The sequence below is a fragment of the Epinephelus moara genome, chromosome 24 (genome assembly GCF_006386435.1).
Source record: "Epinephelus moara isolate mb chromosome 24, YSFRI_EMoa_1.0, whole genome shotgun sequence".
Classification (NCBI taxonomy): domain Eukaryota; kingdom Metazoa; phylum Chordata; class Actinopteri; order Perciformes; family Serranidae; genus Epinephelus; species Epinephelus moara.
The window spans coordinates 3,468,346-3,481,806 of NC_065529.1; the positions used below are offsets into that span (position 1 = coordinate 3,468,346).

Genomic DNA, 13,461 nt, shown 5'->3' on the forward strand with positions numbered 1-13,461 from the left:
GTTTGGTGGACTTGTTGATGAATTCACACACTGTACTCTCAACTTGTTGCAGTTTGAGCTGCTGTGACTGAGAGGAGAAGCTCTTCACAAAGTGAGCTGAGTACAAACTCTGAGTTTGACCTTATTAGTTGGATGGTTCTTTGTTGCTGCAGCTATTGGAACAGGTTGGCAGGTTTGCCTGCGTTTATCAGAGCATATTAGACCTTCGCTGGGCTTCTATTAAACTTAATGAACATTTAAATCCTTTAATGGATTGAAGGGAATTGAGAGCGGCAAATTATCTGCTAGACGCTCTCTGCTAGTGTTGATAAAGACACCCGCCGATGGAACTTGAAGAGTCGCATTTGAGACAGCAGCCTCCCCCTCTTTCCCTCTCTTCATCTCACTTTGTTCTCTCCCGTGACTGTCTCACTCTCTCCTTGTTCCTCTCTTTCCTTCCTTCTCTCTCTTTTTGCCCGTGTATCCCTCTATCACACAGCCTCTCTTTTGTTTCTAACACACGCTGTGTTCCTCTGTCTGTCTGTAACAGAGGAGAGGAGGCTGTTGCTGCAGAGCCAGATCTCCGTCATTCATCAGTCCCCATGAAGGGAACATCATAGAGATCTCTGTCTAGGAGGGATGTGCTAACACAACCACAACAGCAGCCCATTACAGAGCTGTCAGCCATTGCCCAACCTTTTCTCCCTGTCTCTCACTCCTGCTTTATCCACAGCCATCTCAGTGAAGGATCTTCTACCCCACATACGAGCAGAGCAGAGAAACAAAAATTACCCACAATGCAGCTGCAATCACAGAGCTTGGCAGAGCTGGCCCAGGGGCTACAGAATCCTGGCCAGCCCAGCATCAGGTCCTGCTAATGGGTGGAAAGGGCTCAAGAGAGGCCCATGCTTTTTGAGGCCTTGCCTGCTTCTGGCCACAGATCAGGAGGACTGGCAGACCCAGCTGTATTGATCTGGTAGCTCCTATATTCCTGTCGACAGCTGGCTAACAAGGCTGATGTCTCAATAAAGACCTGTGCCTTGGGGAGATATGGGGGAGCAGCCGGTCGGCCGACAGCAACCTGTGTTAAGATAGACAGCAGACGGATGAAGGGAAAGGTTCACGCCCTCTTTGCTTCTTTAATGTGCTCCCACAACACTGCACATACAGGCTTCACCCCTCAGGATGACAACGGAAATGGTTACTGTTGAGCTGATCGTGAGAATGGCTCATGAGTTCAGGGAAAAAACACAATGTCAACAATTACTGCCGTGACTGATGAGGCATGATTTTGCTTTTATTGCTCTTAAAGTCATACAAAGAAGTAAACTGCAGAAATTTACAAGCAAAGCATTAATAATTAAGCTTACATCTTAGCAATGATTTTATAGAGTCAAGGTGAAATCATGAGTAAATAATACAGAACTCTGTTAGCAGTGGTAAAGTTGAGTGTATATGTAGTAGGGATGAGTCAAAAAAAAAAAAAATACAGCATAATATTGCAATATTTTGTTTGGCAATATTGTATCGATACATGGACACAAAGTTTGTTTTTTTTATTATATAAATGATTATTATTGCAAATACAAATTAAACTTGTGGTAGCCTACTAGAATAATAAAATCTGTTGCTTTTTCAGTCCACTAGATTGCTGCAATAAAAACAACTGCAGTGAAATGAATAGACTTAAAACTTTTTCTTATTAGATGAAAACAGATGGTCACTAAGTTTCCTTTGGGGAAATAATTTTCAGCTGAAATACGGTAATAAATTGCAATATATCGCAATCAGTCTTTCTACAGCTTTAAGACTTTTTAATGCCACTTGTAATAAAATGTTATACCAATTTTACATAAAAATTGAAGGAAGATAAACTGAACTGAAGTGACAGCAATTGTTTAAGGTTAGTAAAAATTTTGCCCAAATGTTTATTGTAACATAAAACATGACTTTTTGTCCTGTGGTGGAGACAAGGGGAAAACAGAACTGGGAAATACCACCAGTTGTTTTTTTTTTTTGGCAATGTGGGATTTCATGCCACAGAATCCTAGATAAACGGCCAATTTTCACTGAATGTGCAGTTCCCTGTGTCATCCAGAGAAGCTTGCAGATAGGGTCTCCTCAGCTCTGAGCATCCTGGGTAGAAACAAAATGTGAGTGTTGTTGCTTCCGGAGGGACAAAATACACAGTGCTTGCTCTGTGCAACGAGCAAGGTCTGAATCTAATTACAATTATTGTCATTATTGATTACAGAGTTCCTATAGCATGTTAGATTTAAGAAGTTTTTAATGCCTCTCAGAGTGAAATTTAAAACCAATTTTACAATAACCAATACTAAAGGAAAACAAAACATCAACCAAAATAAATTACTAAGGGTTAGGGTCAATTTAAGACAGATTTATTGTTGTAACATAAAACATGACCGTTGTGGTCAAGTTAAAAAGTTAGATGATCTACTTCAATTGCTGAAAAAAATACTAAAACTTTCTAGAGGGAAACTCAATGAACGTATTATGATATTTTAAAAGTATCCATTATTATTTTCTTGAGAAAAATTTTGTTCATTTGTCATTTGATTGGATGTGATATATGTATATGAGTGATGTTGGTTCCTCTATTCTGAGCGGTATGATCTTAAATATGAGAGCCATTCAGAAAATATATGAATAAAATAGAACAATCAATCAATTGATCAACTCATGCTGCAGCTATCAATTAAATTCTACCAATGAATTAATCAATTTATGGAGTGACCAGAAATCAGAAATAATTGTGCTTTATTAACAAGCAACAGGAAATATATTTAAAAAGAAAATTAGATAGGTCTCTTACATTAACAACCAATTGGTTACCTTTTTAGAAAAACATTTTTAATGTTTAAATTGTAACATGAAATTAAGCTACAGTTGCTACATACACTACCTGATATTTGATTTTGCGGGTATTTTATGTATAGATGAGGGGAGTACTGTAAATACATGAATTTTGTACAGAAAATAAAATGCTGCAGTCAGTTTGTGAAAGCTTAACCAGCCACCATATTATTTTACTATGTTAAAAGGGCAACAAGATTTTCAAACAACTTTGTGTCACCACAGTATGGAAAGTTTGTGCAGATGAACAGTGTTTGTCTTCCCTCTGTGCTGCCCGCAGCACCCATTCATTCGGAAAACTTTTGTCGGTGGATAAGCAGGGAGCTCCAGATGCTGGCAGCCTGGAGAGAGGCTAACTTGAATGTAACAATAATGTTACTTTGTGTCAAGTTCGCTCTGTGGACTGGATGTGTATGTGCTGTGATGTGGTATGTTAATTTGTTTTTGAAGTAACGTTAGACACACTGTAAAGAATTCCTCTGTTTTGAGCATGGATGTATGACTCACGGTGTCAGTCACCAATGCAAAAAGACATCCTTTCACGTTGACATGATATGCGGCTTGTATTGACGTAGTGTGTTTATTTTGAAAGAGACTGTATGCAAACTGTACATTTCCTGTGAAAACGGAAGTGTATTTTGAAAACTGACAATGTAGGCAACAGGCAGAAATTGACACAGCGTCCTAGAACGTCAACAACCAACGCAACCAAAGTAGCTTGTATGTTCATGTAGAAAGTCCATGACCAAATGTCTATATGTGACGAGGTCAAAGCGAGAATATTTTGGTTGTCGAAATAACACAAAACATTTAAATTTACAATAACGTAACGTGGTGTCTCTGGTGATTCCCACCCCTTATATGCAGGTATACTGGGTTCACCCTCCTATGTCTCTGGCCGTTTATGATATACCTATCTATTAGCCGAAAAGTCACTGGAATATATAGAGTATACCCACTACCACCTCCTCGGTAACGTTCCCATCTACACCCACCTCATCAACTAGCACTACACCACTGTGTGTCAGCGCAGAACACAGGCCCTTACAGACTTTTGCTAGAGCCTAGCACATCTACTACACAAACAAAAGAAACACCCTGACAGACTGACTAATGAGGCTGATGATCTATTTTTGATGCATGAAACATTAGGATATGGTTTGGCTGCTCTGTGCAGTGAGGAGGTGGAGACAGGCAGCTCAACGAGTCAATAAAAGGCATTTGGAGCTAAAATATGAGACCTGTGAAGGGAAACATCTTTCCTCGTCAGCGAGCCTGCTTAAGTGTCCTTGAGCAAGACATCAAGGACTACACACTTCAGCAAATTCAGCTTAATATATTTTCTCTGTAATCTGTTGCAGAAAGGTTTCCCCTCCAAGCTATTAATTATAACAAGTTCTGCATTTTCTCTCATGTGATTTTACTAAACGTGTAGCAGTTGCTCTACTAACTGAGGAGAGATCAGTACAAACAGCAGCGTCTGCGGTAGCACTGATCAAAATCAAAAGCCTCTCTCTCTTTTTTTTTTTTTCCATGGACAAAAATTTGTCTTTGCCTTTTATTGCACAAAGAAAAAAACTGCAGCTCCCAGCAGTCTGGCTCCTTTCAACTTTTCCCTCTTCATTTCCTGTTTCTCCTGCAATTTTGTTGCTTTTAAATTACATGTTTAAATCTTAGAATAATGAAAAAAAGGGGAAATCTTTGTTGCTTCAGTTTTCTTCATTCCCTGCTTCTGTGTCTCTCTCCCCCCTTGGTCCTCCTGCAGCAGAGGTATATGGGAATAATCATCCACCTACAGTTTGCTCATTAGCAACGAGGCCTGCGCTCTGCATGGGTCTTTTCATGTTCCTCAGTACTAACAACAACCTGAAGGAACGCTCTCTATCCTCGCTGGGAATGTGACAGTGTGAAACAGTGTGCAGGAGTTGAATCAGGGACAGTGCCCGCAGACAGGAGGGGCTGCTCAGGGAAACATCACCTCCATCCACACAAATGATTCAGTACGCACTACAAACGTGGGTGCAACAAGATACAGTCAGGTTGAGCTTCCTTTCTTGCTCCCTGTGTGTGGTTGGCCTACACTGATTTATCTGAAGGCTAATTTAAATACTCATAACCAGTTATTGTGCCAATGACTTTAATGAGGCCATTTTCATTCCTAAAAATAACACTGATTCTGTGTTTCCCCTAAGAATTGTTTCCTTGAAAACATTCTTAAAGCACCATCTGTTTTGAGGGACTCTGACTGCAGTGGTGATGTTTGGAGTTTATATCTTCCTTAGACTTCTTATTTCTTATGTCTTGTTTGTTGTTTCTCTTGTCAGCAAGAAAAAAGTGTCTGAAACAAGTGAGACTCTCAACTTTGCCATGTACTGCAGGAAAACACCCCAACCTGTGGAGACACAAAGTGTTCAAAAAGTAAAAAAAAAAAAAATTGAAAAGTTATTTATTATATAATGTGTTTATATATATATATACATATATATATATAAAAACACATTATATAATAAATAACTTTTCAATGCATAGAGCAAAATGTGCCAAACACATACAATATGTACATATAACAATGTAACTGTCTAGGCTCATGGATTCCATCTCACCATAGCAATTGCTTTGTTCTGAATTAGCAAAGAGCCAATCACAAAACCTGCTCTGCCCTCTGTGTGAACTTTGTCGTATGTTATGATGAAAAGTGGTATTATGAAATAAAATGGTCATCTGGAAAAAGGGCACTCGAAAACAAAACAGACTTTGAAGGGAAAAATAAACATTCTGAAATGAAAGCTGGAATGAGATTAAATAAAAAAGACTTGCAGTAAAATTTCATCATAAAGCAGCAGGCATTTTAAAAATGTATGGGTTTATTTTACAATTTCATGGTTAAATTTTTTTATATTCTCCATATTTATTCATTTAATTTTGAACACATTATTACTACCTATATAAAAAAAATATTTTTGAATTAAGTGGCTACACAATTCACACATATGTTATGTCACCCATATTTAACAGCAGAGGATCAGAAAAATTGGGGAAAAAGAAAGATGGACAATGTGTAAAAGGCAAAAGGCAGCCAGGGGTTTGTAGTTTTATCATCATTGGATTTTCACAATTTTGTCGCTGTCCAATAAAAACCATGTATCTTTTTTATTTTTATGTATTTATTTTAATTTAGAGATTAATTGAAGAATTAAGGATTGAAGAATTAAGGATTGAGGACAATTATTATTATTATTATTATTATTATTAATATTATAGGACTAAATAAACCATTTAAACACCCATTGGATTATCTGAAAATTGCAATGTAAAACAGGTGAAAATGGACCTGTTACTATTAGCTCATGAAGAGTTTCGGAAATACATGAATTTCAGAGTGACAGTGTGCACCTTAAAGCGCTTTCTGAAAGTTGTTTTTTTGTTGTTGTTTTTTTGTACGTTTTAAAAAAATAAGTTTTGCAGTGAAATACTCTACAGTTTACCTCTGATACAACATTTACCATGATGTTTGCGATGAAAAGAAAGTCAAGTTTTCCATCAGCTTATAGGTGCTAAACTCCATCCCTGCAAATGAAATATGTGGGTAAACTGAGCTGACGAGGCTTTACCTTCCTCTACTACATCCCTGCTGGTCATACTGATCGCAGCCGCTTCTCTTTTTTCTTTCTCTGGATAGAAATAAACAAAAATGTGATTCTATAATAATTACTGTGTCTCTGGGGCACACAATGGAGTCATATTTTCACGTGTTGTTTTGAAATAAAACACATTATGAGATGTTAAAATATCAAAACTAGCTTTCCCTTTGTCTCATTGTTTCCCCTTACCATACATACACACACATATGGACATGCACACACTTATGCGCGCAGCAGTCTGCACACAGATAAATGACGGGGTTTGAAGGACACTTGTGTTAAGATGCGGACAAGATCAAATACTCAGATATACAATTCAAACCCTCACAGTGTCAGTAAGGAGTGGTGGTGAAGTGTGTAGTCAGCCTTTTAAACCCCCTCGGCCATTTGTGTCTACACAAAACTGATATGACTGCAAACATGAACAATGAACAGAAACAAAATGGCTGGCCATTGCTCCTGCTCGTCTATCAAATATATGTACAAAAATCCGTCACAGTGTCTGTGTTCTCTGAGTGCTCGACCGTTATGTATGTATGACGCAGTGTGTGTGTGTGTGTTGTCAAATGAAGCTCTGCATGGTTTTGTAAGCAGGTTTCTGCTTCTCTACCAATTTATCTCTTCCATGTACATGTAATATCTGTAATTGTCCTCCAGTTGCAATGCAGCCAAACCAAAGCAAAGAGGTGAAAATACATTTTGGGAATCATTTTTTAAATGCATTCAGTTATCATTTAGACATCAACTACTGGTTTGGGCTCAATAACTGTTTTGCCCCTAATCACTTCCAATAGAATGAAAAGCAGTGGTTACTCTTGCAGGATCTGGAAAAATTGATATGTTTTTCTTGTGTTTATTTCCATGAATTAGTGTGCGTGATTAGAGCAAAATCTAATTTTGGGGAACATTATATTCACATCTCTCTGGTGACTTTTTAACTAATTTGCATTGATAAAAATGTTAAATAACTAAATAGGACCAAGTATGTTAGCCGAGTTTTTTAAGCTGCACAGTCTCATGACAGAACAAATAAGAATTTGGTTTTGGGGAGGCCCAAAAAAACTGAACATTTTAAATCTTTGCTTACAACTTTGCAACATTTTATTTGGAGCCTATAGAATATCCCAAGCCCTCAAACTAATCAGACAATTTAAAGGGATGCACAAAATAAATTATGAATGTATTCTGTAAAGTTCAATTACTGGTTATTATTAGTAGGATAACAATAGGATAAAAAAAAAAAAAAATGTTTTTTGTTTTTGTTTTGTTTTGTTTTTTTGCCACATGATATTCCTAATTGTGTTTTGAAGGTGATTTCCAGTCCTGAGTCATTTTAGGAAATTGTTTGGGCTCAAAATTAAACTGTCGGGGTAAATATATCACCACAATGCCCCCTGTTTGATTCCACTCGGTGAACTTTTTTTGCATATCATATCCCTCTCCTGTCTATATCGATACTGTCAACTATGAATTTAAGGTAAAGATTACACAAAAAAAGAAACATTGGTTTGAAAAATAAATACTGGAGGAAAATACAACCATTCAGTCTATTTTGAAATCACATAATGGAACATTTAGGTTTCAAAATGTGCCTCACAATCTGCATTAAATATATTTATAAGACTTACTCTACACACATTATATATGGACAGAATCAGTATTAATTCTAATAAATAATAAGATACTGATTGAAATGACTTTGCACAGGAAACAATCTGTTGCGGTGAATTAGTTTTTAGTAGCGGTTTGTGTTCAGAGTGACCAACTGTTCAATAACGCAGCTGTCCTTCCTGCAGATTAGGTCCATGGGAACACATTCACACCTGCAGACAAATCACGGACATTAAAACAGATCTAATGAAAATGGGACTTTTTCCATAAGCAGCTCTTCTGACAGACCTGGAAACCGAAGTCCTTAAACTAGATTCTTTAACTCAGTAAGCTGACAGACAGCGACAGGGCAAAAAGTTTATTAATCTTATCACACTGAATCGTTAATCACAAAGAACTCAATCAACACAGGAGAGGCTGAATGAATTTGAATATCAAAGAAACAAGTGAGGGAAAGATGGGGACATCTTACATGGAAGGCATTCAGTAAAACTATGGTCCAAACAGGAGCAGCTGTAAAGAAAAGGAAATTAAATCCAACATGCAAGTAACACAGAATGTTAATGGCTGGTTGTTCATGTGGTGATTGCTGAGACAACAAACACAAGAACATCTTGACCGGACCGACAAGCTGTCAGTCTGCATGGCGGTCCTCGCTTCCTGCTCTGTCTGACCTGAGGTGGCCCAACTCTGCTGTCCCGACTTTACACAACTTAATACAGGATAAGTGCTGCCCTCACCTCTCCACTGCTGGGGTGATCCCGCCTGAACTGAAACACTGATCCCACTCTTTTCCCCCCTACAATTTTTCTCTTCTTCCTCTTCTGCTGCTTTTTTCCCTGCAATGGTAGGCTGGATGTTTCTGTCAGGGTGAAGAAGGCCCTAACAGTTAAGTCGCTGCTGTCACTCAACCTCCTGAGACCAGACCTATGTCAAGGACCCTGTCACACACAGACACACACACACAGACACACAGACACACACACACACACACACAGACAAACACACACACACACACACACACACACACACACACACACAAAGGTGCTGGGAGAGTTTGTGGTGTGTGTGTGTGTGGCATTAGTTGAACAAGTAACAACAACAGTTTTCTGTCTCGTGGTGGAAAGATATGGATAGGACAGTGGAAGTAAACAAACCCAGTCAGGGCTTCAGGGAGCAAAGTGAGTTTTACACACACAGACACTCACACAACAAATCATTTAAAACCTCAAAAGAAAAAACACAAATGAGATGTTCACCTCAGATCATGTATAGGATGGAAAAGGCGAAGACACACACTCTTGCACACACTTTCACATCACTCGCAGCAGACACATGCGCTGTTACTGCAGCTGACACGCAATCCAGGCAAATATGAGCAATGTCAAAACGAGTTCACATACACACACACACACACACACATCTCTGAGATTTCCTTGAGTTGTTGTGCAGAGAAAACTTTGCTGTCATGCCCCAGGTTATGACACACAAACATACCTTCTAAGTGTGTGTGTGTGTGTGTGTGTGTGTGTGTATACATTTGTTGATGTGTGTGTGGCATGGGTCAGGTTGGCTTGCTATCAGAGTGTTTTCCAGGAGCTCTCCATGTATGAAGTTAAACACTGCTGTTAGCAAATATGCATTAACTCTGTCTATTCAAATAAGAACACACACACACACACACACACACACACACACACACACACACACACACTTACCTTCGTTACTGTTGGTTCCTGCGGTGCCCAGAGTCTGTAGTGATATAGTCCATAGCAGCATCGCAGCCAGCCCTGGATCTGAAGCCATGGTGTTCTCCCTCACACCCCGCCAGTCTCCCTCTGCCTCTCTCTCCCTCTCCTCTCTGACTCCCTCGCCCTCACTCTCCCTCTCTGCTACTCGCTGCCTCTCTCTCCCTCTCCCTCTTCTTCTTCTGTGTCCCAGGGTTGAAGCGAGAGCGAGAGCCGGCGTTGAGAAGAGTGTGTGTGTGTGTGTGTTAGGAGTGTGTGTGAGTGTGAGGGGCTGAGAGCTCATTGGGTTGGAGTTAGAGCCTGCCTCTGTGGCTCGCTTCAGTCTGCCGGGTTCCCTCTCACACACACACATACATACATACACTTTCGGCAGGCAGCCGGAGGGGGGGAGGGACAAGCGCGTCTGTCAAAGTCTCAGCAGCCAATTAGAGCACGGGATCGGCCAGAGCTGCTCTCTGCGATGCCACACCCTCCTGTCCTACCTGCCTGGCCAACTCTCACTTTCTGTTTATCTCTCCGGGTCATGAGCTGGGACACTGCAACCCCCCCACCCCCCCCGTTATTTACGGCCATCTGTCATTGCCTTGCTTCTCTCACATACTCTCACCTACCCTATGGCAAATATCTGACTGATGGGATGAACTGAAAACAGCAGCATGTCTGCAAGGCTCAAGGACAATGATCGGTTATTGATCTTCTGTATTGTATTCATAAAGCTATTATCTACATTATGTCCATGTGCAGCAGAGTGTGTCCTCAAATGCCTGTGTGTGTGTATGTGTGTTATTTAAGGACTATGATCATTTATTGATTCATGTCAGTGGAAAACTCTGCATCACAGCACCTGTCCTGATCAATTGGGTTTTTCACTCTGGTTATGCTGCAACATGACACACACACACACAAACACACACAAACACACACACACACACACACACATACATTTTAGTCAATGTTAAACTTATGCTGATGTCAGCCTAATAGCACCGTATACACAACAGCCTCACCTCACGGTCCATGTAGTAGATCTTCCATGTCTTTTCTCCCAACAGGAATCATACATTCTGATTGAAAGCTGTTTTGTCAGCTGGTGTTTCCAAGGTCACAAAATATAAACTGTTCAGTTCCAGTGTTTATTATTAATACCTCTGCTACTCTTTATAATAATATTAATACTTCTGCTGCCAGTGGTTATAATAGAGTCTTTGCACTTTGTTCGCCAGTAGCACCAATGCTACTACTGCTACTACTACAACTAATGGTATCATAATAATCAGTGGTGTCTTTCAATGGAAAAAACAAATGAGTAACAACTACTTTGGACGGATGCAAAACCAGAACATTTTATAATTATGTACTATTTTTCCAGTGTTTCACACAGTTTGTAGCAGGTGACAATCTAAAAGAGCACATACCTGTCCCCCTTAACCCACTGTCTATTTGATGTTTGTGTGTGATATCAGTTTAGGTCAGCATCCTGCACTGCGTCAGATAACCTACAAAAAGCTGTGTAACAGGTAAAAATATGAATATATATATAAATTCACAGGTATGGGCAATGGTAAAAATGAACCACACTAGCAGGCAGTAGGTGAGAACACAAATATAGTTTAAATTTTTCAGAATAAAACTTAAATAAATGAAAAAGATGTGTAGTATCTGTGTAACATTTTGACATCTAAATAACTATTATCAAACTGCAATTCCAGTGATTGCGTGGAATGTTTCTACCATCTCGGAATCGGGCACAGCCAGTGAGAGGGACTTTCCTCCACTGGATTTGTAATTCAAGAATGGAGAACCTGGTTTAATGTGACTGACTGCAGCAAGTGTGTGTTTAAACACCGGTGCGGGTTGGGTCACAGGACTTTAATTAAGGAGTGTGGGTGGGTGTGGCTTTGACTTAAACATAATGACGGGTAATGGGTCAATCAGTCTAATGACTGGTATTGAACTTTACCGGTATGGGCGGGTGTGGGTTTTCAAAAATGGACCCATGCAGGACTTTGGTTTTAGCAACTATGTTTACTCTGCTGGGCAAGCCAGTGGCAACTACTTTTTATCAGCAGTGTGGTTTCTAACTATCCTGCCCGTGAGCATCAAGGTGTTTAATCTCAAGTTTTTCTTAAAAAGGCAGATTTTCACATTTGTCCTGCAGAACATAATCCATACTGTCGGTGGTGGCCACCGTTACTATCTTCTGTAAAGAAAAACCTAACAGGCAATCAGCCCCACTTGGAATTAAATATGTGCCATCCGCTTTCACAGCCAGAGGCTTTGTGCATTTGTATTGTTGTTTTCCCACATCCGGGCACATGTGAGTGTGGGGCTGTCCCCACATCGCAGCCGCTGTTAAAACACCACTTTAAAATTACTGATAGAATTATGGTAACAACAGCAACTGAGGATTTTTATGTCATTTATTAACACTAATTATAAATTATTTTCATATTAATTTCTAAGTTCCTCAGTATTATTACAACCAGCTTTCTTCTGCTGTCAGCAGGTGGCAGACTTTGCCAAAGTTGCCCCAAATGACTTGTCGCCTCTGACAATAATTCTCATGATAATAGTGTGATGTGTAGGCTATAGAATAGTGTATAATTTTCACTTTGCACTACTACTACAATCACTGCTACTATCATTGCTGCTACCAATATGACTCATAATGATAATAATGATGATATTTGTACTTAGTTTTTAGTACTCTACCTACTACTATTTCATGTTAATAATACTACCAAAAATAATTATAGTGTTATTTGTATTTGGTCGGAACTGCTACTGTAACTTCTACTGCTGCCTTTTACCACTAATAATACTACTGCTATGATCACAGCTAATAATAAAAAAGCATCATTAATTAATAAACTTTTTTTTTAATTGATGCTTATAATTGATGCTAAAAACTACTATTCTAGTTTAATACTAATATAATGTGTATAATGTTATTTGACTTTGTGCTACTACTTATAATAATATTAATAATTGTATTTGTACTTAGTTTATACTACTACAACTACTACTACTAAATGCTAATAATACTGCTAATGATAATAGCATTATCTGTATTTAGTGGCATTGCTACTTTAACTTTTTCTGCTTTCAGCTACTATTAATTCTGCTACTTCCATGATTAATAATAAATCATTAATAATTATAATCCTATTTTCATCGAGGCTAACAATTTATGCTAATACTACTTTAATAATTAAACAGTAATAATAACATAATGTGAATCATTCTATTATTTTACTTTGTACTATTACTCCCACAAACATTATTACCACTAATGCCATTACTAGACCAGCTAATAATAATATTTTTATTAATAAAATTTCTACTCAGCATCTATTTAAAAGAAAGCTTATTTGCAGTATTTGTGCTACTAATGTTATCACTACTAAAATAACAATAATAGCAATAACAACAATAATAGCAATAATAATAATAATAATAATAATGATAATCATCATCATCATCATTATAATCACTGTTATTATCATCGTACAAAAAAAGATGTTTCATCAATTATAGCAAAAAAACTACTACTAATTGTATAATGTACTTAAGTTACTGTTAATACTGCTGTTGCTATAATAATGGTA

The 13,461-nt window shown here is 38.4% G+C and overlaps 1 protein-coding gene across 1 annotated transcript in view; it reads right to left on the reverse strand.

Moving 5' to 3' along the window:
• epha8 (eph receptor A8) overlaps window positions 1–10,164 on the reverse strand; it is a 343,673-nt gene extending 333,509 nt beyond the window's left edge. The window contains exon 1 of the mRNA XM_050038788.1: window positions 9,824–10,164. Within this exon, the coding sequence (XP_049894745.1) occupies window positions 9,824–10,136 (313 nt within the window). The 5' untranslated portion in view covers window positions 10,137–10,164. The remainder of the gene's footprint in view (window positions 1–9,823) is intronic.
• Between the last annotated feature and the right edge of the window lie 3,297 nt (window positions 10,165–13,461).